At 43.8% G+C, this 26,738-nt stretch overlaps 1 protein-coding gene across 1 annotated transcript in view; it reads left to right on the top strand.

Annotated features, from left to right (window-relative positions):
* Window positions 1–15,043: 15,043 nt before the first annotated feature.
* The window catches only part of LOC117541383 (protein O-mannosyl-transferase TMTC1-like), a gene marked incomplete at its 3' end in the record, with an annotated part of 51,711 nt that continues 40,016 nt past the window's right edge, over window positions 15,044–26,738 (top strand). Inside the window, 1 exon segment of the mRNA XM_034208522.1 lies at window positions 15,044–15,452. Within this exon segment, the coding sequence (XP_034064413.1) occupies window positions 15,157–15,452 (296 nt within the window).

The following is a 26,738-nucleotide window of genomic DNA, read 5'->3' as shown; positions in this document are numbered from 1 at the left end:
ACAGACTGAACCCAAAGCTAACATTCGGTCGACGGGCGCTTGCCGGTTACTTTTTTGCTTTGCAAGAAGACTGAGCAATATTAACACACCAGTTAATATTATAATCTGCCTCGCCGTTTCTTTCTGTCGAAATAACGGTAAGGTTTGATTTTTCTTCAAGCTAGTAACATACCTGTTGCTAGTTTTTTCTTCCCTCCACACCGACACCACGGTAAAGAGGGCGTTCTCTTTTCTCTCTCACACCAGAGGAGACAGAGATAAAAAGGTATTAACACACCAGTTAATATTCTTTAAAGAATAAAATCTACACCGTCGCCTTTTTTCCTTTCGGACTAACGGCAAGGTTGGATTTTTTTCTCAGTAACGTACCTGTTACTAACGTGTCCACTCCACGCCGACACCCCGGCGATCGAAGATGGACCCTTCTCTCCCTCACACCAGAGGAGTCAGGGACTCGGAGGCTCGGCTATGCGGCTGCGGGTTTAAGATCTCAGGCACAAACTCACACCAGGTCTGCCTCGGGCTGGAACACGCCCGGGAGGCTATCGATAACCCCGGCTTGTGCGGGCATTGTACCCGCTTCACCATGAAGAGCCTCCGCCGACGGTTAGCACGCCAAGCTAGCTTGTCGGGACGGGACCCCCTCATGTCCGCTGATTCGCCGGCCGGCAATCAAGACATGGTGGCGTCCGCCGCAGAGATTGAGCCCCGCGCTGTGTCAGGCTGGGGCTCAACAACAGCGGCAGCCGCTGAACCGGAGCCCCACGCCGTGTCAGGCTGGGACCCGGTGGCGGCAAGAGCCGCGAGAGCGGAGCCCCGCGCTGTGTCAAGCTGGGGCTCCCAACTGGACCTCACCATGGTTCCACCCGCGGAGGATGTCCTGGAGTTGGACTATATGGAGGACGAAGAGGATACCTCTGAGTTCCTCCTGTCCGACTCGGATGAGGATGACATCTTCGTTTCATCGGCTCAGGCTGCAAAGCCGGGAGCGATGTCCGCTCTCCCGGGCGAAAGCACACCAGCTTCGCCTGTCCTAAGTATGGACTTGCGGGCCGTGTGTCAACGCGCTGCGTCCAGGCTGGACATCCCATGGCCTGAAGTGGCCAAGGAGACCTCCAGATCTCGCTACGAGGGGAAGAACTTGCCCCAAGCAGCGAGGACGAAGAGGCAGCTCCTTCCAGTCTTTCCGGAGATGCTGGACGAGGTGTCGGTCTCGTGGAGAGACCGCCCTTTTAGCAGCAAGGCCCCAATCCAGGGTGCCTCCTCCCTGGACTGTGACGGTATGGAGAGGCTCGGCCTGCTCCGCATGCTGCCCATGGAACCGCTGGTGGCTCCACCTCCAACCGAGGCTGGCTTCGACACCGAGCAGGAACCCCATGCTACCGGCAAAGGCAGACCGGTTCCAGTCAGCGATGACCGAACGGGCCTATAAAGCCGCAGCTTTGTCTGCCAGGGCACTCAACGTCTCCTCGCTACCACCAGGCGGAGCTCTGCGAAGACTTGTCGAGCAAACCTGAGCCTGCCGTGTGGGACGAGATCGCAGCGATCACGGACATTTGCCTCCGTGTGCAGCGCTGTGCAGTCCAAGCCACGGGCAAAGCACTGGGAATGATGGTGGTACAGGAGAGAGCCAGGTGGCTCAACCTGACGAACCTTCCAGACCGGGAAAAAGAGGATGTTCTGGACATGCCTATTGTTCCCGAGGGCATATTTGGCTCCGCACTAGCTTCGATGCAGCTGAGATGCGAATCAAAAAGGAAGGGAGACGAGGCTCTCCAGCTCTGTCTCCCCCGAAAGGTCTAGCCGCCACCTTCAATGGTCCCGCGGCAGGCCTTCACTCAAGCTGCCTCGCGTCCTGCCCGGTTCAAGATACCGAAGCAGCAGAGACCACAGCCCGTCCCGGGTCCCCAGCCCAGGCACGAGGCGAGGGGGAGCTGGCCAAGAAAATCTCCGGTTCCGGCAGCTGCCGCTCAGGCGCAGCCGACCCAGGTTTTCAGCCACCAGGCGAGGAAGAAGGAGCGGGCGGCCTCGACGAAGGAGCTGGAAGTTCCCTGTTCCCCAGCTCCAGAGCACGTTCCAGTGTTAGATGCTCATGTGTTTTCGGGGTGCCACCATGCCCCCATCTTCCCGCCGCCTCGAGTGATGCCAGAACGTCATCCTCAAGTTCGCGCCATCAGGGAAATGGACTTAACATCAAAGACAGCAAGTTCCGCTGCCTGTTTAAGTCACACAAACACATGTCATCATTGTTGTTTCAAAATAAATCATTTTCCACTGTCGTTTCCAGGCTTGAAGCCAAGGGCGCAGTCAATAAAAATGAAAAGAAAAACAATAAAAACAATAAACAGTCTGTCGTCTGCCCCTCTTTTGAGAGCGGCTACGGCCTCTCTCAAAAGGCGGACAATAGACGGGATTGTGAATGCACCACCGCCACGCGCATGCGCAGTGTCGGCCGGGGTTGTCAACCTGGGGTACCACCGTGTTCAGATACTAGAGGGCCCCATAACACAACAAATAAAGACACAGAGGGCAGACGACAGAGCTGTGACATCTCCGCTCGCTTTGAGAAGCGAAAAGTGGAGGATGCTCACAGATTCTGCTTGGGTTTTCAAGACAGTAACACGGGGCTACAGGCTCCAATTCGCTGTCACCCCCCCTCACTTCTCGGGCATTCTGTATTCACAGGCCCGGGGAGAGTCGGCCCATATTCTAGAGCAGGGGTGGGGAACCTCCGGCCCCCGGGCCGTATACGGCCCGCGAGACCATTTGGTATGGCCCTCGAGGTAATTTATAAACACACGCAAAAAATAAAAAAAATAAAGAAATCTAGACCGCAAAATAATTAAACAAGCGAGTGCCTGTTTTCCCTGGCAACGGTCATGGTCCTTGAACACAACACGAAACTAACGTGTCATCCATCACGTGGTATATGTCTCGTCTGACAGGGGTGCAATTCTGACGGAGAGCACTAGAACGCCGCTCCGGGACTTAAAAAAATGGCAGTACCCATAAGTCCGTACACATGCTGCAGTTTTTGCGTGTCTGTGTCTTTAGTTGAAAGCCCAGTGGTGATCTGTTCATCTGTCATACTGATCATAACTTTGTTGTTATTAGCATTTGGTTAGCTAGCTATGCTAACGAATATAAGAAGCTTTTTCTCCAACCAGTGAGGTAAAGGCACATCTTTATATGATCATTATAGTTATCAAAACATAAGAGAATATAGTAAACAGGTATAAAATACTATATGATAGTAACAAAAAGTTGTTATTAATAAACAAGAATACAGTTTAAAAGGGTGATTTGTAAAATATCCATAAAGAAAAAGTAAATCTGCTTACAGTTCTGTTTCATAAGGGTGTTGAGAGATGTTTCCATAGATCTCTTCATTTTGCTCTCAAAGTGCACCAGATTGATGCTTTCAACTTCAATATTTAAAAATAAATCTTCCCGGGGGGGAACATGCCCCCCGGACCCCCCTAGAGGAGGTTAGATCCCCCCCCCACACTTAAATCATGGCCACATGGATAGGAAACTAAATACATTTGCACACATCTTGTGTCCATATCTTTCTGTTTGGTGATCATGCCACAACCGTGCACGTGCATGCATGCGCGAGTCATGGCAAGATATCTGGATTAAGAGGTTGCTTTTTATTTGCACAGCATGAAAGAAAGGCCAAATGAAATGGGCTGTGATTTTAAGCAGAGGTCAATAATTTGTGCGGCCCTCGGAGGATGTTGAAAAAATTGAAATGGCCCTTGAGAGGAAAAAGGTTCCCCACCCCTGTTCTAGAGCAAGAGATTTTCTCGCTACTAGAAAAGAAGGCTATATTCAGAATGCTCACTCACACATCTCTGTTGCGTCTCGTGCGCCAAAACGACTGGTTCACATCAGTCTACCTGAAAGATGCGTATTTCCACATCCCAGTATATTACCCACACAGGAAATATCTGAGGTTCGCCTTTCAGGGTGTCTGATACGATACAGAGTACTTCCCTTCGGTCTGTCTCTCAGCCCACGAGTGTTTGTACGATGTACGGAAGCTGCGATAGCCCCGTTAAGACAACAGCGTATTCGCCTGGCAACTTATCTGGACGATTGGCTCCTTCTCGCACAGTCGGAGCAAGAGGCTATTACGCAGACGAATGTCCTCGTAAAACACCTGCTCGACCTGGGTTTTCGTAATAAACACAGAAAAGAGCATGTTGTCCCCAGCCCAGACTGTACTCTTCCCCGCGCGTCATGGCGCGCGAAGAGTGATGGTCACTATGAAATGCGTAATGGCACTGCGCCACTGGCTACACCCGACTTTTCTAGTACGGGGCGTGCCTATGGGTGCTGTCCTATCGCGGAAAGTGGTCACCACAGACGCATGTCTGACGGGCTAGGGGGGTATATACAAAGGTCGACCTGTGAGGGGTCTCTGGAGCAGAGACCTCCAACAGTCACACATAAATTATCTGGAACTTTTAGCGGTGTTCCTCACCCTGAAACGCTTTCTGCCTTTTCTCAGAGGACATCATGTCCTCGTGAGGACAGACAACACGACCACAATATCGTATATAAACCGCCAAGGGGGTTTGTTTTCTCTCCAATTACACATGCTGGCACGCAAACTGATCTTATGGAGCTGCGGACGTCTCCTCTCTCTGAGAGCGACGCACGTACCAGGAGTGATGAACCTCAGGGCAGATCTGCTGTCCAGAGGTGCACCACTATATGCAGACTGGACTCTACATCCAATAATTGTGAGTCAGCTGTGGGTGCGTTACGGCCGAGCCGCGGTAGATCTGTTCGCATCAAAAGAAAATGCTCAATGTCAGCTGTTCTTTTCAATGCGCGATCCAAATGCACCGTTAGGCGTGGATGCGCTCGCGCACGTTTGGCCTCCGGTCCTTCTGTACGCGTTCCCACCCCTGGCCCTGATAACCCCAACTCTGGCCAGAGTGAGAGAACAACGCCACACACTTATCCTGATAGCTCCGCACTGGCCTGCAATGTACTGGCTGGCGGAGATATATCAGCTGCTGTGCGGGCAGCCGTGGCAGCTCCCACTACGCAGGGACATACTGTCTCAGGCGGGGGGGACGATCTTTCACCCACACCCAGAGCGCCTGGCACTATGGGCCTGGCCCGTGAGTGGTACAATTTGAATACAGTGGGACTCCCTCAGAAGGTGATAAACACTATTCAGAGTGCAAGAGCTTTCTCCACCAGGTCTCTCTATGACTGTAAGTGGAGGGTGCTTGAGGAGTGGTGCCTTCAAAAAAGGACACATCTCTTTTCAATGTCCCATCAGGGTGATTTTATCATTTCTATAGGACCTGATTGATAAACACAGAGCTTTCTCTACGATCAAAGTGTACCTGGCTGCTATTGCTGCATGCTATGTGGGCTTTGAGGGAAAGACGGCTAGCCAACATCCTTTGGTCTGCCGTTTTATGAAAGGGGCTCGCAGGCTCCTCCCTTTTTCAGGTCACTGGTGCCCTTATGGGACTTGGCAGTGGTTTTAGATGGGCTCACTCGACCTCCATTTGAACCCCTGGAAGAAGCTGACATGAAACACCTGTCACTGAAGACAGTGCTGTTACTGGCTCTGGCATCTGCCAAGCGAGTCTGTGACATTCATGCGCTCTCTGTACATCCTTCATGCACTCAGTTTGCCCCGGGGCAAACGAGAGTGTTGCTGAAGCCCAACCCTGCCTTTATACCCAAGGTGGTTGGCTCATGTACCCCCATTGACATTGTGGCATTTCCTCCGCCGCTGTGTTCCTCTGAGGAACAGCGGCCGAATTTGCTGTGTCCAGTTCGTACTTTACGCATCTATATGGACAGGTCAAAAGAGTTTCGTTGTAATGACCAACTGTTTATATCCTGGGCTAACCCTCAGAAGGGCAAGCCCGTTACCAGGCAACGGCTCTCCCACTGGATTGTGGAAGCGATTGCTCTGGCTTATACGAGTCAGGGTTTGCAGGCACCAACGGGCCTGCGTGCTCATTCTACTCGTGGACTGGCTACATCCTGGGCTTTGTTCAAGGGTGTTTCCATCCAAGACATTTGTGCAGCAGCGAGCTGGTCCTCACCGCTCACTTTTGTCCGCTTTTACAGACTAGATGTCTCTGCTCCAAGTGTGGCCCGTGCAGTGCTTGGTCCCGTGTTGAGACAGAGTTCTACCTGTTAAGTTCTGGTTGTTTTTGGTGATTTTCGAGATAAGCATGTCTAGCAATACGGGAGTTTCAATATCCCATAGTGAGACATCGAACGGAGTGTTATGAATGAGAACTATAGGTTACTTACGTAACCCCAGTTCTCAGAGTAACATGAAGTGAGATGTCTCACCAGACGGCCCTTCTTGCTAAGGCGAAGCGAGAAGAGGTGCTTATTTTGAATGACGCTGCGTCGTAGCGCAAGCTACTTAAAGGGTGGGTAGATTCCCTGACGTTGACGTCAAGATCACCAGCCAATCAGGATTGGCGTAATGAGATTGATGCTTCTGTTTGCATACGCGTTGAGGCGCATCCCATAGTGAGACATCTCACTTCATGTTACTCTGAGAACTGGGGTTACGTAAGTAACCTATAGTTTTTGAGCATGTCATAAGCATGTTTTGTCTTGACTATATTACAACTATATTATAATAAAATAATATAGTATTTATATTATTGAATTGATTATGATTATTATTATTAGTAGAAGTAGTTTATTTGCATTCATTATATTTTAATCTTTTTGAGGCTAGTATTTGGCAGGAAATGCAGACGTATTCACCTGTAAACGCACACTGAACGACATGCAGGCACATTTACCATTTACCTCACTGTATAAAAAAGTAACTGTGTTGATAATAATAATAAACAGGAATTATATTTGCAAAGTAGCCTACTTTGTTTCCAAAAAAATGTTGTTCACTCCTGTCGGTTGGGGGGGGGGGGGGGCCTCATCTCACAATGTTGCTTGGGGCCCCAAGTTGGCCTGGATGCAGCCTCTCTACATACCGGTAAACCAGCATCTTCTTCTTCTTTTTCTCTTTTTAATGGCGGATCGCAAACAGCTTTTGGTACTTTTTGGTACTGTACACGAGTGTGCATCATCATGTCATCCCTCTAATAAACCAGCATATCGAAAACATAAAACTAAGAAACCATAAAATAAATAAAACAAAACCAAAACCAAATCATCCATGGTCTTATTCTAACCTACTGTTAGATTATTTTCCCTATCCCAGTTTCCCTCAAAAAGGTGAACAGTGCCTTTCTTACTCCTTCTGTTCCCAGAATACCAACCACACTCCATTCCCTCTCTGCCTCTAAAACTTTATCCCTTAATTTTCCTCTTTCAACTCTATAGTTGACACAATGTAATAAAATATGTTCCACATTTTCCCTAACTCCACAGTTCCCACACTTGTCACTGTCACTTTTCCCCATGACATACAGCGTACCATTCGCCTACAAAGCCCTTAATGGGCAGGCGCCATCTTACCTTAAAGAACTCATTATACCCTACTGTCCTACTAGGGCATTGCGTTCCAAGAATGCAGGGTTGTTGGTTGTTCCTAGAGTCGCTAAAAGTACAATGGGAGCCAGAGCCTTTTCTTATCAAGCTCCACATTTGTGGAATCAGCTTCCAGTTTGTGTTCGGGCGGCAGACACCCTATCCGTTTTTAAGAGTGCGCTTAAGACCTTCCTTTTTGATAAAGCTTATAGTTAGGGCTGATTAGATTCAGCCCCTAGTTTTGCTGATATAGGCTTAGTTTGTCGGGGGACATCTTACTTCTTCCTGCTCTCTGTCTATACCTGTGTACTCTCATGTTCCCATTAATCCAGCTTCCCCAAATGTCTTTCTTTTTGGTGTCTATATACGCCGGGATCCGGAGTCATGGATGATCCTGCGGTCCTGTGTCCTGCATCGCGAGCCCTGGATCTTGAGTTGTGGCTGTGGTCCTGGATCATAGGTCCTGGATGGATATCCTCGTGGATTCATCTTCCTATTATACACACATGCATTTCCAAACATTTGGACTACCTATGTTGCAAATGTATTATCTTTTCAATTTACACACGGCATCTATTGCACGTCTGTCCGTCCTGGGAGAGGGATCCCTCCTCTGTTGCTCTCCCTGAGGTTTAACCCATTTCTGCTGTATACACTTGTATACACTATTTAGCTCTGAGAGAATAATCAACATGCTGCATAACAAGATAAAGCACTATAACACCTCTATCAGCTGACGCCAACAGGGAGACAAAACACTGAGAGCAGCCCAAGGTTGCAGGCCTGTGCTCAGTGAGGGCAGAACAAACTTATAAACTCGGTCAAAGGTATGGGCCTAGGAAAATATTTTCCCAACATAGTGAGGAATATATTTCTCATGGATTTACCTTTACATCGAATAATCCACTGCAGTCACAGTGTTTTCTTGCGGCGCAATCCTGTCAAATAATTCCATGAAGCCAGCCCACCTGCAGCGGCTCACGACGCTGAAGTTGGCTTCCGATTCAGAGCATCCGATTCGGCAGTTAAGGGGAAAGTTAAGGGACATTTAATTTACAGCGCTGAGCGAACAATCCTCCGTGTTTGAACCTCTTAAATCGCTGCATAGCCGATTTATTTGGACTGGATTATCCCAGAGTCTAAAGATTCTTTATAACCCAGTTTGAGATTTGTGAAACCTTTATTCTATTTGTGAAAATTTAAAAAAGGGAGATTTCAGTGCTTTTTTCGCATCTTCACCGCATTAGACCAGGTCCTGATCTAAAACCACTAGACCTAAACTCATCAAATCTGGACTGGATTATCCCAGAGGGTCTAAAAATTCTTTATAACACAGTTTCAGATTTGTGAAACCTTAATTCTATTTGTGAAAATACAAAAAGGGAGATTTCAGTGCTTTTTTCACATGTAGACCGCATTAGACCAGGTCCTGATCTAAAACTACTAGACCTAGACTCATCAAATCTGGACTGGATTATCCCAGAGGGTCTAAAGATTCTTTATAACCCAGTTTCAGATTTGTGAAACCTTTATTCTATTTGTGAAAATACAAACACAGGTAGAAGGCTGAGGTTGCTGCAGCAGGCCAGGATCAGAAAGTGAACCTCCCAGCTGGGCAAGCCTTTATGCCTTCTTGAGGCTCCGCCTCTAGATGGGCGGGCACAAACAGGACGACACTCCCAGTACCTGCCAGAGGACAGCAAGGCAGGGAGCACAGACAGGCAGAAGGGGGAGGGGTCGTCACAACATGTTCTTTTGTTTTGTTTTATTGTTCTGTCTTTTTATTTATTTAAGTATTCCAGTAATGTATGTTGCATGTTTTAATTTGATTGTATTTACTTGTTTAAATGACATTTGTTTTAGGTTCACTTATCAAATCTGTCCAGGGACAACAGATGAAAAATAGCCTCTTGGCTAACTCTGGCATATTTACAGGAATGTTAATTAATGTGCACTGTCCCTGTTAAACAAATGAATAAATACATAAAAATAAGTGTATGCTCTTCATTTAGGTGATAATTCTTTATCTACAAACTTTTCGTATCTTAAATACTGTTTCATAGCAAACAAAAAAATGAAAGAGATGTTAAAGGAATTCAGGTTCATGAGATAAAGAAAAAGGCTAACCTTCAGTCTTTCATCCACTTTGAACAGCTTCTGCTGCTTTGTCCTAAAGCAAAATATGAATAGCAATTAAGACAGAAGAGAAGACAGGATTACAATGAACCAACTTTCTCATACCATTGTTACCAAAGTGTTATTTTTAGGGCCCGGGACTCGATTAAAAAAAATAATCTAATTAATTAGAGGCTTTGTAATTAATTAATCGAAATTAATCGCATTTTTAATCACATATAAATATTTGACCTAAGAACAGTGAGAAGCAATTTTTTTCACATGGATTTTAGTATACCTATAGGCAGTGGCGTGCACAGACATTTATAGGGGCAGGTGCTCAAGAGAAAAAAAAAGTGCACCTTCTGAGTCGTTGTGGCGGTCGCGCCGAAATTGTGCGCTCCGAAATTGTGCGCAAAAATTTGCCGGATAATGGCGGATTTTGTTAGTTTCTTTTCGGTTTTTGGTTACTTTATTTCGGTTTTAGGGTTAGGTTAGGGTTATGTTATTTAATTCTTATTTTTGCCTGATTTTACTGATTTATTATCAAAAAATTAATTATTTTAACATTTATTTGTATTATTCTAAATGACTTAGGGGGGTCCAATCTGAAGCTAAGGGGACGACGAAATCCCCCCCCCCCCCCCGGGATTGACGCCTCTGGTGGAACCGCCGGCTGCCTTTAGTAGTGTGAGATTTATTAAAGGCACATCTTGTATGTCGTAATTGCATATATATTTATTTCAATAACCATATGCTTTCTGATGCAGATGCCTATCTAAAACAAATCAAATAGTAGGCTTACTAGCTTCTACACGCTAAAGCAACTGTAGTCAGGGATGCAAACTCATCAGGTATGAAAAAGGTGACAAGGATCCGAGCCCCCCGACCCCACAGAATATCGGCTTTAAAATGAGGAATAACAGAGGATTTTAGCAGTCAGAACAACTAAAGCAGCAGGTAATAATAACAGAAACGCCAAAGAGTTACATCTAATAGAAATATATAAAAGCATTTATTTTAATTGTGTAGCAGTCAGTTTATATTTCTGGCAGCACTGTTGAGCATTTTGAAAATGTATTTTCATGCCTCTTAGTATTTTTATAATACTTTTCTACTTTCACTTGAGGAACATTTTGAATGCAGGACTTTTACTGTAACAGAGTATTCCTACACTGTGGTACTTCTACTTTTACTCAAGTACAAGATCTGAGTACTTCTACTTTTATTAAGTACAAGATCTGAGTACTTCTACTAAAGTACAAGATCTGAGTACTTCTACTTTTATTAAGTACAAGATCTGAGTACTTCTACTAAAGTACAAGATCTGAGTATACTTCTACTTTTACTCTAGTAGCCTACAATCTCTATACTTATACCACCTCTGTTTATAGCCTATGAAAAAAACTATTAGAAAATGAAGGCTAAAGCTAACGTTAGCAGATAGTGACAATGATATTGCGACAGAACAACTTTTCAGTTCACATCACGCTCTGCCGCTCTGCTCTGAACACCTGAACGAACCGTTCTAACAGCTGTTCACCAGCGGCTCAGTCTGTGCCACAGTGACTCCGCACAGTTAACGAACACACCGTAGATAATGTAGCTGACCCTCATCCCGGAGCAGCAGAGTTCAGCCGGCCCGACAGGCAAGAAGACTCGAGCACACAGTTCGCGCTTCATATATTAAAAAATAACACCATGCGCATCATGATGGCACATAACAGCTCGCGACCGCAGATTATTTCGGCGATTAGATAAAATGTAAATTATATTTGACGCAACTTTAGTTACATTTCCATGACTTTTCCAAAACTTTGGGAAAAATATTGTTTTCCATAACTTTTCCAGGGCCTGGAATTTGCATTTTGAATTTCAATGACTTTTCCAGGTTTTCAATGACCGTACGAACCCTGTATAGTTTAGTTTGGCATCTGATTTAGGGGATTAAACAATACACTCATTGTATTTGTTACCTGGTGGTTACTTACTTGGTCGTCACTAGGGCACTTTTAATCGTGTTGCTGCGTGCTGCTGCACCACACACCCGCCGTGGCCTGTCTGACTGACTGACTGTCAGCTCTGCGCGCTGCGCGTTCACTTTGAGAGCAGGGAAGGGAGGGGCTGCAGCCAGAGCACGCACGTACGGGAGTGCCGCGGGGCACGTGTGGGGATGTCTGACAAAATTACAACGCGCATTTGGGGCATTGTTGTATATATTAGAAGCTTTTAATCCAGAATTGATCGATGTTACCATGAGCCACATACAGTACACTGTAAAAAAATAAATACAAAAAAACTGTAAAAAACGAACTTTCAAAAGGGCACATTGTTGTCAAAAGGGCAAAACGGGCAGGTGCTCAAGCACTACCTAGAGTCTATGTGTGCACGTCTCTGCCTATAGGCGCATTCACACCGCAGTACTTTTCCCACAAAGGTTCATGAGAATTTAGTTCATGAGAACTCTTTGAACCTGGGGGAGGATTAGGCAAATGAAGCCGCTGACGTCACTTCTTCTTCTTCTGCTTTGGGTTTACTGGCAGGCCGCAAACCACTTCACGGCGTATACTGCCGCCCAAAGTCCCCGGCCGGAAGTCCCCGGAGTTGGGGACTGGCTTCAGTAGAAGCTGCTGGGAGTCCCAGCAGCCTTCCGAGTAAATCGCCAGAACGCCGACACCTCCTCATCTCCACCGCTCCCATGTTTTATTTTGTGTTGCCATAAGTTAGTCTCTCTGCGTTTCTGCGCTGGGCTAATGCTAATAATGCTAATGCAAGGATAATACAATGGCGGCTTCACAAAACTTTTTGGGAGTTTTACGGGGCGTGGTTTGCAATCCGCCCAGCCAATCAGACATATAGCTCTTTTCTCACAAGAGAGCCGTACGAAAGTCCCTGCTCTCTAGCAGCTCTCTGCTCTCTAGCAGGGACTTTCGTGGGGGTAAAAAGGTTCTCATGAACTAATTTTAGTACCGGCTCTTTTTGGTGTGAACGCGATAAAAGAGGCTAAGCGTCCACGCTAGCTGCTATATGTTTTGCATTGAGGTGATACTTGAGGCTTGATGTGCTGCGGTGATATGCGAATTCCTTTTTGCATAATTTGCACACAACCGTGCTCTTATCGACGCTTCCATCCGTCCGTTTTTTAAAACAACATTTCCCACTGTTGTTCACTGTGGTTTGTTGTTGTCTGAAGTCATGAACGTTAGTTGGTGCTCCAGTATAATCGGTACGCCTGAAACTCATCCAGTGAGAAACGTTCCGCGGTGCAAAAATAAGTGCGATTTAAATGCGTTAATTTTTTTAACGCGTTAATTTTTGTGTAATTAATTAATCTTAATTAACGCGTTAAAGTCCCGGCCCTAGTTATTTTCTAATCTTGTAATGTTTTTCACATTCCAAGCAATCCTAGTACTCAAGATGACATACTGTAATTAGGCGCTGAACTGTAAATACATTAAGTTTATATAAGTATACCTACTTATCTGTTGAATTTTTATTTGCAACAAAAAATTATAATACATTTGAGAAGTAAAGACTTTATTCTTCCTTAATTAGCTGTCCATACTTACCCGATTTGATGAGTGTAGGTCTAGTGGTTTCAGATCAGGACCTGGTCTAATGTGGTCTACATGTGAAAAAAGCACTGATATCTCACTTTTTGTATTTTCACAAATAGAATGAAGGTTTCACAAATCTGAAACTGTGTTATAAAGAATCTTTAGCCTCTCTGGGATAATCCAGTCCAAATAAATTGGTTATGCAGCGATTTAAGAGGTTCAAACACGGAGGATTGTTTGCTCAGCGCTGTAAATTAAATGTCCCTTAACTTTCCCCTTAACTGCCGAATCGGATGCTCTGAATTGGAAGCCAACTTCAGCGTCGTCAGCGACTCCAGAGTACCAAACACCCCGAGAGTGTTGGTAAAGCCGAGGTCTTTTTCAGACGAAAACGGTCAGAATTCAAGTCATGTCAGACTTCACTAAAAACAGCAAAGCAACAGGGGCCAGTGCCCCCGTAACACTGACCAGGGACCCCCCTGTGGCCCCCTCCAAAAAAAGGTTACAATATTACGATGTATTGGAACTAAATCAAATCAGAGACCCGGATGTACAGTGGAGATTAAACTGTTCATTACCTTATATAAAAGTTTATGTTTATTTTACACAATTACTTTACTGTCTTTGTCTTTTTAACCCGCTTTTATTGTGCCCCTCTCATGAAATAACTGGCCCCAGCCTGCCCCCCCTAGTAAAATTGGTCTAGAACCGCCAATCCTTAAGGTTTTGAGTCAATTTGGAGAGGATCTTTAGGAGTGGACCAAAATCCTTCCTGAGATGTGCACAAATCTGGTGACCAACTACAAGAAACGTCTGACGTCCAACAAGGGTTTCTCCACCAAGTACTTATTTCCCACAATTAAATGCAAATCAATTTGTATCTTTTATATAATGTCAATTTCTGGATTTATTTTTCGATATTCTTACTCCGACTGTTAAAAATAAACCTAGCATTAAAAATATAGACTGTTAATTTATTTGTAAGTGGGCAAACTTAAAAAATCTGCAAGGGATCAAATACTTATTTCCTCCACTATATATATAGAAAGTGTGTGCCGCAGAACTTTATTGGTTTTCTGCACTGATTTGTTTCTGTCTGCCTGGCAAGTGTTGCTGCGCATGCGTCCACAGGCGGGTTCTTGGAACTGATGTTGCGTTCTAGTACTGCACATGAGCTCGTATAAAAGAACGACTTAATCGTGCATTTTGTCAAATTTCTAGACGTAATAACCTGTCAATAACAAAAGAAAAGGAATACTATACATAGAAAAATCATACTTTCCCAATAATATTACATTCAGTGTAGCCTATTTAAATGTTTACCGTTCATCTCCTCGTGTAGAAATGTTATCAGACTTTTGATACAGACAGCATGGTGCTATCTAGGCTCATTCCTCCAGAATAATTATTTTGCACCTGTTTATTCTTGTTGTATGAGAAGATACATGTTTGCATGTTCATATGTCAATACTAATAAGAAACGGCTTTTAACCGTCTGTCATCTGACAACCGCACAAAGAAATGCAAGTCTACGAGGATTTACAAACTTGTCCCTCTTTTTTCATCTGATGTTTTTCAGCCACATTTTGAGGTTTTGTCTGTTACCGTACATTCCAGAACTTTCTCTCAAACGACTGTTTAAATATAACAAATGATTTCAAAAGTATCTTTTAAGACAATTAATTATAGAAAATGTTTAAGAAGAAATATTATATATATATCTATGTGTATAGACGAATGTGTTTATGAACCAATTCAAGTTAAATAATAGCCACAACGAAATAAAATAACCGAATAGACAGGAGGGCATAGAGAAACCAAGATTCTGGCATTCCCCGACTTCACCTGAAGGCAGCAGAGCTCAACCACAACCTCCTCGCGCTCTGGTCCACACACAACCGCTCTCTGTCGGCGGGATGGACGTGTTCTCCGGGGCCCCTGGATCCACCCTCAGCACAGCGCTGCAGCGGGGCAAGCCAGGCCTGACATGACAGCACCGGGACGGGAGAAGAAGTCCCCCCCGCCGCCACGGCTAACCGTCCGCCCCGAGGTGGTGTTGGCTGTGGGTCGATACGCCCTGCTCGCCGCCGTGTGCGCGGTCTGCTACAGCAGCTCTCTCCACGGAGAGTTGGTGCACGACGATGTGTGGGCTATCATCAACAACCCGGACGTCCGACCCGGCTCCAGCCTCAAGAACGTCTTCAGCAACGACTTCTGGGGCAAGAGGATGGCGGACAACACGAGCCACAAGTCCTACAGACCGCTGTGCATCCTCACCTTCAGGTTAGTTTTCACAGTTTTGCCATTTCTGTGTTTCCATCTTCACTTCCTAACAATAACACCAAATGTAGTTAAAAGCGCAGGGTTAACGACCCGCAGTACATGTCGCTAACGAGCGCCTGCATGATATATAAACACGCTATCAACGCTGACGTCATACAGCTGTCCCCTTGTGAAGAGAAGGGGTTGCAGAAGCTCTTTAGAATTATTCAAGCTACACATTTGTTCTGGAAACCTTGTTAGAGGAGCCTCACGTGGCATACAAAATACACCGAGTGTGCTGGTCACACTAAAACTCCCAATATATGTGGTAGTTATATCATAGAGATGTGTCAGTCATATTTCTATGAGTGAGAGTAGGAGAGCAGCCCCCTGACCACAGTACAACTTTATTCTTTAGGATTGAACCCATTCAGATGACACCTAGCCAACACATACACGCACTGTTTATGTGGACTTGTTGCACAGCTCTGTAGCTCTATCACTGATATTAGCAGTGGTGGAAGTACTCAAGTAGCAATACTGAATTGTTTAACACTGTAACAGTGCAGCGTTGAAATTGAATCTTACTTAAATAACAGCAGAAGTCTTGCGATCAAAAATATACAATCATAGTGTTTAAAAAAAGTACTTAAAGCAGTGTTTCCCCTAGGTTTACTGCCTTGGCAGGGTGCTGCTCGGGTGCCCCCCCAACAGGGGGTTGCCCGGAAAAAAAACGTTGAATTTTTTTTTGTTATCCTCTGGAGCAGAGAGAGGAGCTGTGGATTATTGTTATTGTTATCGTACAATAACAAAGTATTTGTACATTAAAAAGTAAGTATTACTTTTATTCAAACTGTATTCCCTTCTTATCATGTAGCCTACACTTCTTCCTTTCATTGATACATTTAAATCACCTGACTACAGCATAACATACCAGCTGCAACCCTGTGCTACTGCTGCTTCTCTCTGCCTCATCCTCTATTGCTGGAGGCAGCTCCACCTCATCTGATCTCTGATTTGAAAGCAATCGTGTTATGATCATATTGAGCTATTGGTGTGAGTTTACATTAAACAAGCAGTCTGCTTGTCATACATTGCTGACGATACATTTTAAGAGGCAATTTGTTGAGTCACTGCAGCTAAATGCCGGTAGCATCAAGCTAGCAAATCCTGCATTAGCCTCACATCAACAGGTGTAGACAGAACATCCAATAGGCTCTGTGCACAAGATGGCATCTATCAACTTCCGGCGGGTGGGTGTGAGGACGAGTACTTCCGGTTTGAGTCCAGAGTTTTGACAGCTTGACAGTTTGTTATGACTAGGGATGGGTATCGTTAGGATTTTATCGATACCGATACCGGTACTGCTTATCGGTATCGGTATTTTTCGATACTCTTATCGATACTTTTCAATCATTTGGAGCTCAAAATTATAGACATGAATACAAGATGTGAAGATTAAAAAGTCATTTTATTGTAATTTTCTTGCAGAAATAACTGTATAACTTATACATTAGCTTCTCAGAAGCAGACCAAAATAAATAAAATAACTTAAAGGGGCCTGGCTCGCCCTGTCATGCTTTTTGGGGTTTTCCCTCAGACAGAGGATGAAAAGAGGCATTTTGAAAAACATTTTTTAACATTTGTAAATCAGTTACATCTTCATCCAGACATTTCAAACTGACAACCTAGCTCGACAAGAGATCCTTCAAACATTGTCCTACAGTGACATCATGCAAAACTGTGATATGAAGGAATTGGTAAAAAGGCTAAGATGGCAAAAAGATAAAGGCGAGTACGTATATTATTCTGGATTGTAATCATCACAAAATAAGTGATGTGCTGAACTGAAACACGTCAAAATGTGTCTGAAGGTTTAAACATAGAACAAAGTATTTGAGCTTAAAATATGTCAATTCCTAGTAAACGACCAACAATTGCTGAACCATACATTGAAACGTTGACCTTTAACAACATTTAAATGCAGTTTTCCAATTCACAATGACATCTGTAAGTTTAACTGTTTGGTTTATAAAGCATTTAATGAAATGCCAAATTATTATAGGTGTAGGAGCCAGTGGCGTAGCCCAGGCCCACCCTGAGAAAGCTTCAGTGTCATTTAAAAAAAAAACTTTTATTTTTATTTGTATTAATTATTTGATTATTATTATTATAAAAAAACGTATTCACCCATTGAGAATATCCAAGAATTCAAAGTGAAATTCAAGTGAACAAATATCGAATTGAATTAATGTTGTATGTGTTTTGTCCTCTGAACCGAACTCATTTACGGTAACCGATTGTTGGTTCCGGCCATAGGTTCCGGCGCACGCCATAATAACGTGAGAAAGGCAGAGAGCTGCCTGCAAAATAAATGATAGCTCAAAGTTCACTAATGAACTTTGGTTTTTAAAAAAAAAGCCATACTCCAAGAAGAGCCCCCACTGCCCTCATCTAGCAGCATCATCATTATCATTTTCTGATAATGATAAAATAGCCCCGCCTCCCTCTCCCCACGTCTCCCTCTCCCCACCTCTCCTGCTGTTGGGCTGTCAGAAGAAAACAAATGTTAACGGAAACTCTCTGCCGCACGGTTCCCTCGTCCCTTGGAAGAGGCGGAGAGGTGGGTGTTTTTCATCTGCTGGTGGACAGTCCGGAGAGATATACACAGGGTTGGGTTGTAATGGAATACATGTAACGGCGTTACAAATCAGAATACAAAAATCAAGTGTATTCAGCTGGCGTTACATTTGAAAAACGAGTAATCTGATTACAGTTACTTTCGTAAACCTGAAGTGAATACATTTTGGAATACTTATTGGAATTATTGGTGGAAAAGTTTCCTCACAAAATGTAATATTCATTACCGGCAGAACTGTGTGTGCACACTGCACGGAGCTGCAGCGAGAGAGAGAGATGCAGCGTGTCTGTGAGGCCCCGCCCCCGCACGCAGATGAGAGAGAGAGAGAGATCTCTTTAAAAATATATTGAAAGTTAGAAACGGAGATGGTTAGATAAAATGTGCAAGATAACGTTTATGTAGCATTTCTTTATTGTCGAAATGATGACATTTATAACGGGATAAAATCAAAGTGAATGGCCTGCTGCTGCTGAATGCATGGGGCAAGTGACTGGAAAAAGTTTTAAAAGTTATTACATCGTTTCAGATAATAATAATAATTAGGGATGCACGATATTGGTTTTTTGAAACCGATACCGATAACTTCCTGCTTCTCAAGACCGATACCGATAACCGATAATAATATAATATATATATATATATTAAATGTACCTGTAGTTTTTGCACACCTGGTGGTAAAAAAGAGACTAGTAGTGAGCAAATGACATGAGCATTACTACTATGAACAAAACAAAGCCAAGAACAGTTTTGACTCTTCAAAGTGACCATATTTATTTTCCTAAATAAAGTTCTTGCCTTTTTCAAAAGCCTCGTCGATAGGTAAAAGCCCCGGTGCCTTTGCAGCTGGCTTTGGATTCGCCGCTAGTTTAGCAGCGCAGGCGTCTTCGTACGCTTTTAACACACCATCGTAGCGATGGCGATGTTTCAGGTGACTAATCAGGTTGGAAGTATTATAGCTTGTTGCCTTTTTCCCTCCTCGTGGAACTTCTGCATTGCATTTGTTAATACAAATAGCAAGCGAACTATCTAACTCTGAAACTTTGAAATAGTACCATACTACCGACGACATGTTTGTTTACTGTCCTGGCTTCACGGCCGCACACCATTTACGTCACAGCCAGGCATGATGGATTTGTGAAGAACTCCCCTCTTCCTAAACCACTAATACCACAGTACTGGCAAAACGGGAGGAGCCGAGTGAAAAACAAGCGCCCCTCACCCCAATCCACCCAGACCGCAGTATTTTTTATATTATCGGGGCTATTAATACTTTTATCGGGTTTATCGGGATGACGTCATCATTCCTAATATCGGACCGATAATTATCGGGGCGATAATTATCGTGCACCACTAATAATAATACATAATAATGATAATTAATTCTATTTAGGGGCGCCTTTCAAAGTACCTTACAATTCATAACATATTCTAAGGAAAGGTTTTAAGACAGTACAAAGAATGCAGTCCGGGTGATGTTTTTTTTGGTGGTGCAGATGAGAGAGCTGTCCAGAATGACACCAAGATGTTGTGTTTGTGCTCTTGATAAGCCATTAAAACAGTAAAATACGTGTCTCCTGTTCACCAAAACATACCCATCTGTTATGGAAAAAGAAAGTATTCCAAAAGTATTCTAAAAGTAATCTGCCACCGGTACCGGCGGGGATTGTTGTTAGCTTCTGATGCGCAGAAGAAAAATCTGGCCCACCCTATTTTTTACAGGCCCACCCTAAAGTACATTTCTGCCTACGCTACTGGTAGGAGCTCACATTAATACACTGTCAGTGTCAAGGGCGCTGGATGCGGGGGGGCCCCGGGGGCCATTGGCCCCCCCACTTTTCAGCCCTGCCCCACATTTTCGCAGCGGCGGATGCCGTGTACAAATCCCGTTTCAATAATTCCCCTCTACTCTAAAGTCACATCTAAAACGCGATCTGATCTAGCTGTGTTTATTTTGTATTGTTATATTCAATCTCACTAGCTACAGGCATTTTTGAAGCTTGTAAAGGGAAGATGACAGCTCACTCGCCACCTTGCTCTTCCACAGAGCCGCTCCCCCTCCCTCCCACTAAAATTATGAATGTAAGGCGTATAGTAATCATAGATAACACGGCAGGGTCCGTTACAGTTTTTTTTAATCTGATTTCAATTAAACAAATTCTTGGCTTTCAGAATATTAAACTTGTTTCGGCAAATTCAGATGATAAATACAACTTTGAAGCTTGTAACGGCATAATTACAAGCGGAGAACGGAGTAACTTAACGTCACAGCAGGCATAACAACAGCCGGTGTACACAAAATACACAAACACACACGTATACACACACACGAGTTTCCCCCAGACCAGTAATCCAAACGAAAATATCTTCCCCGCGTAGTATTTTGATCATTTGCTCCGCTAATAATCAATCGGATCGATCCAGAGAAGAGGAAACTTTAAAGGCCTTTTTCTCAAAATGATGACTCTAGTCATTATATAGGCTAATGTGACATATTTCGCTTAATATTTGGAGTACAAAAACAATCCTGATATCATTAGAAAGCTCGGAATCTCCTCTTTCCAACAGTGTATACAACTCAAAATGTGTCTTCGGGTCAATGCGACTGATTTCGATAGAGCAGGGGCCTATACTACAAAGCTGGTTCAACCTAACCTGGATATGTTTGAGTTAGCCGGTTGGCCTAATCCAAAACATACGCGCTCTCACTAAACTGTACTACGACGCTGGTTATCAAGTGGATCGCTCAAGCCAGCCGTTTCCTATCTAGTTAGGTGCGCGTTCACATGAAAGGGGTGGTATTTGGAGCATTCGACCAATCACAAACATGGAGAAGCGTACTGACAGCGCAGCGTCATACTTCCTGAATGAAAAGTGAACTTTAATACTAGTCAAATATGAAGAAGTTAAACTTTAAACATCCATGACTTAAACACTTTATCCAGGATAAAAGCCACATAGTTGCACCTGCAAGGTGAATACAGCTGGCAAAAGAAAAAGTGTTTGAATGCGTACATTAACAGGTTTATGATATCACTGCCCCGTCTAAGACACGATCTGACTTTAATTACATTTGTCTCGAGTGTTTCGTCAACTTAATGTGTTGCTTAAAATAATACTTCTGCATACAGTAGGCTATGTGACACTGTGAGTGTTGCACGGCCAGATACGGCTCAGCTGACTCAGATAAGAAAATATATGATAGGCTACATTAAGTGATATGCCGCGGACTGTACTTAATGTTACTCTGATCCGGTTACTTATGTTGTGGCAGATATTTAAGTAAGCTTTCTTAACGCTAATGTTATAATAGTCAGATTGCTCTGAAGATGGAGGTGATATTCTATTAATGTTCACGTTCACACAGTCAGTGATTTTTGCCGGCCGTCTTTCCTGCGACGGCAGCTTTTCTGTATTTCCTTTCTCCTGTAATATGACTTGATCGCTTTAAACTCCGCACACTGAGCTCTGATTGGTCAGCAGGCAGTGCTTTCACTGAGTTGATCTCTTAGCCTGCAACCTAACGTGGTCCCGACCAGGTTAGCTGCTAAGCATAAGTTACCATGGAGATCTAGCCTGCTAAAAAGAGAACCAGCTTCGTAGGACCGGAAAGCCGGAGTTTTCCCTGAATTTAGCCGGCTAAGCGAAAATCCTGCTTCGTAGTATACCCCCCAGGTCACTTTGCATAAGGTAAAATAAAGCAGGCAGACATAACAGGAAGAATATGCACATTTTAACCCAATCAAATAGGACATTGTCACACCATTCAAATGTATCCATGTAAATTACAACCAATAAGCTTAGATTTGTTTATTTGTTACGTTGTTTACTTTATTTGTTAAGCAGTGGCCACAATCGCGGACATGCTGTCGGCACAGGGACGAGGCACGCAATCCCTCTTCAGTGAAGTGGACAAGCTTCTACGGCTATTTGACTGTGCCGATGTCCAATGCAACCGTGGGTTGAAGACGTTCCTTCGTTCAACTATGTCCGAGCGCCGCTTAAATCACCTTCTCTTCTTCCACATCCACAAAGATTTGACCGACGGCCTGGACCTCAAAAAAGTGCTTCGGAGTTTCTGCTTTGCCAGTGAGCGAAGGGAGGTTTACTTTGGCAAACTGTAGAAAGATTAAGTAGGCTAGATTTAGCCACGTGGGGATTTTTGTTTTGCTTTCGCAGTTACGTACAAGGATGACGGACAAAGACAGGTGGACCGAACCAAAGCTGTTTGTCGGCATTGTTCAACTAACATTGGTTACGCGGCTGGCAATACATCACAATAATTTGAAAAGGCATCACCCGAATGTGAATATCACCGGTACCAAAAGAAAAAAGACTGAAGTGCAAACCCAACTCCCACTAGCATGTAAGCCTCCACCACTCGCAGAGAGTTCAGACCGAGCCAAAGCTATTACAAACGCCAAATATCCTTATGTTGCCATGTTAGCAAAGCGCTACCTGGCTGTATCTGCTACCTCTGTCCCTAGAGAGGGTGTTCTCCACAGCAGGAGACATTGTTAGTGCCAGCAGATCTGCCCTTTCAGCAAGCAATGTGGACAAGTTCATCTTTCTTTAAACAACATGCAAATACAATGACAAGCAAGTCCTAATGTCAAGCTGGCTGCTTAGGTACTAGTACAGTTCAAATACAGATTATTTCAGTTCATCGAAATGCTGCACCTTAATGTTTATTTTACTATATTTTGTATTTATTTGAATACATTAGTCACAGTTTAATAATAATTAAAAAAAAAATATATTTAATGTTTTGTGATAATTTTTTCTGCTGTACGAACCGAACCGAACCGTGACATAAAAATCGAGGTACGTACCGAACCTAAATGTTTGTGAACCGTTACACCCCTACAATCAATGTTAACTTGGAAAGCCACAATATTAATATTTTAACTCAATCACATAGGTGATATTATTGTGGCACATCAGTAAAGCCTTACAAGGTGGCAGACGTAATTTAATGAATTTTAACTGAACAATAACTGAATGAGTTTGTCTCACTCTTAGACCAGCAGGGGAACCACATCTATGCAGACTGCTGCAATAAGTACTTTAATTAACTGTCTCATCGATGTTTGTCTGAATGAATATGATACTATTAACAATCATATTATTCCTATCAGCTGTCAATCACTGTTAATAAATAATAATAATAGATTTAATTTGTTAGCGTTTTTACAGGTGCTCAAAGACGCTTTACAGATATAGTGAAGAACTGTTATGATTCACATATTCATTTATTATTGAATAAACTATATTTTTTGGAGGAGTTAATGATGAATGTTCATCAAGATGCTTGCTCACCTTCCTTCAAATTTGAAAAACAAGTAATTATATCATTATTGATATACAGTTACAACCTTGACTTTACATCAGAAAGAACAAACATTAAAGAAGTGACTAACTGCATCAGTTAGGGTTACAAAACGTGTATTCAGCTAAAACATAAACATCGCTGCAGTTATGATCCAGTGGAAGGTCCTTACCTACTGGCCTAGTTAAATCAAAGTGGTTACTTTCTGTTGGCTGCGCAGTGTAGTTTTACACACCGTCTTATTTTACTTTCTCAGGACTTAAAACTGTTTTTTGGGGGCAGACCCCCTCAAAGAAAAAAATATATACACGCATACAAGGTCATCATCTTAACAGTTTGTTATTCTCATCGAGTCATCCGTGAGCAGAGCATCAAGTTGGCATGCCTATTACAGCTGAATGCGGCGATTACTATTTTGTTCAGCAAAACGCCTCACAAACGTATTAAGATCAACAGCTGTAGTGCGTTTTGATTCAATGCTGAGTACAGCCAAACTGACAGTCTCTTCTCTGTCATTGTAGACCGCAACTACCTCATTCCTTCAGTACTTTTGTCCGAAAGGCTTCTCGTTTTGCGCCGTCCCCCGTTCAAGTGAATTCGCCACCAATCATATTTCCACTCTCGCGCCAGGACCGGGGGAGGGGTTACATTACGTCCATCTTGTGCTGCATTCACTTGCACTCGGACATTAGAGACTTTCTCTCATAAATGTCCGATGAGCCACAACTTTTCTTTCAAAACAAAGATGCCAGCTGGGGTGGCAAGGCTATTGTTTAGGGTGGCAGTTGCCACCCCATGCCATCCCGGTAGATGCGCCCCTGCTCGTTTGCAAATGCTTCATTAAGTTGCTTGTGTTACCCCCTTTACAAGCAACTAATTGAGTACATAGTTTGCACCTTGCACTATCGCCACTACATTTTTTAAAGTGCACCCAGACCTTCGATCGCTTCGCTCTGTCCGCCATGCCTGCGGGAGTCTCACAACAATAATAAGAGCGCTGTTGAGAGAGATGACGAGTGGCCAATCAGAGGGGTCTCAAACCGGATACATCACACGGGATGAGGGTTCCCAACCAACCAGAATGGTTTAAAGTTAAACTAAGGAAGTAGACGTAACACATACCGATAGCAGCACCGTTTGGCCAGCGGCTTAACGGTATACCGATACCGTCCAATCAGGTACCGGTGTTGACTTAGTACCGGTTCTCGATACCCATCCCTAGTTATGACACACCAAGAGCAAGAATGAGCGGATTTCGGATTAAAGAAAAGCGATTGGGCTTCCAGCGGGTAAGAAAGTCGGCACTACATTGCTGTGTGCCCCTTTGTGCACATTTGTCCAGTTATAATCGGGAGATAAGTTTCCATTCATTTCGGCAAGCCTGGGCAACAACGATTAAAAGATTTGTTGCTCCCAAACCAATTCTTTCACACACACATACGGGTATTGGGCCGAGAGCGACACCGTACTTCCGGTATCCGCCATTTCACGCGAGGTGCAAGCAGAATATCATAGTCTATTGCCTTAATCAATATCTAGTCAACTCTAAAATACCACATATATGCAATGGCATGATAATATTATTGTGACAAGTGGGGTATTCACCTGGTGTTTCCAGAAATTAGACGTAGATGCAGCCAAAATCGATGAAGGCCACTTTCGAGGGTCGTTTTTCCATACATTACATTACATTACATTGCATTTAGCTGACGCTTTTGTCCAAAGCGACTTACAATAAGTACATTCGACCAGGAAGACACAACCTTGAAGAAAACAGAATCATATAAGTATATCAGGTTTCATAGAGCCAAACATTTCAAGTGCTACTCAACTGGCTTTAGGTAAGCCAGTCCTTTATTAGTATAAAAGTGCTTCGTTAATCGTTCTATTGCTCGAAGTGGAGTCGAAAGAGATGAGTTTTCAGTTTGCGCCGGAAGATGTGCAAGCTATCTGCCGTCCTGATGTCAATGGGGAGCTCATTCCACCATCTTGGAGCCAGGATAGCAAACCCACGTGTTTTTGCCGATGGGAACTTGGGTCCCCCTCGCAGCGAGGGCGCAACGAGTCGTTTGGCTGATGCAGAGCGTAGTGCACGCGCTGGGGTGTACGGTTTAACCATGTCCTGGATGTAGGAAGGGCCAGATCCATTCGCAGCACGGTAAGCAAGTACCAGTGTCTTGAAGTGGATTCTAGCAGTTACCGGAAGCCAGTGAAGGGAGCGGAGGAGCGGAGTGGTGTGGGAGAATTTAGGAAGGTTGAAGACCAGACGAGCCGCTGCATTCTGGATGAGCTGCAGAGGTCGGATGGCATATGCAGGTAGACCAGCCAGGAGGGAGTTGCAGTAGTCTAGGCGTGAGATGACGAGAGCCTGGACCAGAACCTGAGTCGCTTTCTGAGTCAGCTGGGGACGTATCTTCCTGATGTTGTAAAGCGTGTATCTGCAGCAGCGGGTTGTAGCAGCGATGTTTGCAGTGAAGGACAGGTTGTTATCTAGGGTCACACCCAGATTCCTTGCAGTCTGAGTCGGGGAAACAACTGAGGTGCCGATGTTGATTGCAGTCCATACGTCTGCAGGCGGTCAGTAAGGGCAATCCGACAACCCACACAGCTCTAGTTTACGCTGGTAACGACCTAGAGCACACCCCTCAAGTCCAGAGATGTAATCCGAAGACATGCAGCGATTTCTTCGGTCGTTAATTCAGAAAAAAAACCTAGTGCGCTCTGCCTGGCTACGTTAGCGAGCTGTTTATATTTGCACCTCCAGGATATTTGCACCTCCAGGAAAATGGCGTATTTATATATATATATATATATATATATATATATATATATATATGGCGCGCGTTGCATTGTGGGTAGCTCGTGACGTCACTGTGTGTGAAAGAATTGTGTATTTCATTGTGGTCATTACAAAAAGCAGTTATACCATACTATGTTTAGGTACTAATTAATTATATCCTCAAAACAAACGCGCACACATAAATAACATGGGACAATACATAATTGAATAAATCCACAATATGATAACATTTTACAGATTAATTTAATAAACTTTTACAAAACATAGGTTGATGTTATATCGGGGGGGAAAATACATATTTAAACATTTCAATTAGTCTCTGAATATTTGAGTAATGCTAGTTTATATAACAGATGAACAGATGTACAATATCCAGAAAGTAGATGCAAAAAATATAATGTGTGCATTTCCAACATTTCCTCTGAAAGAGTGTTATATCAATGCAAGATAAGTTAGTTAGCATCCACAACTTTTGTTAATGGATAACTATTGAGTAAGTTGAGTAGTGAGCCATTCGTTTTGTTTTTTTCGTGGTGCGAT

The sequence above is a fragment of the Gymnodraco acuticeps genome, unplaced genomic scaffold (assembly GCF_902827175.1).
Source record: "Gymnodraco acuticeps unplaced genomic scaffold, fGymAcu1.1, whole genome shotgun sequence".
In the NCBI taxonomy this organism is placed as follows: domain Eukaryota; kingdom Metazoa; phylum Chordata; class Actinopteri; order Perciformes; family Bathydraconidae; genus Gymnodraco; species Gymnodraco acuticeps.
The sequence above is the reverse complement of the archived record's forward strand: the minus strand, read 5'-3'. Positions and strand labels throughout refer to the sequence as shown.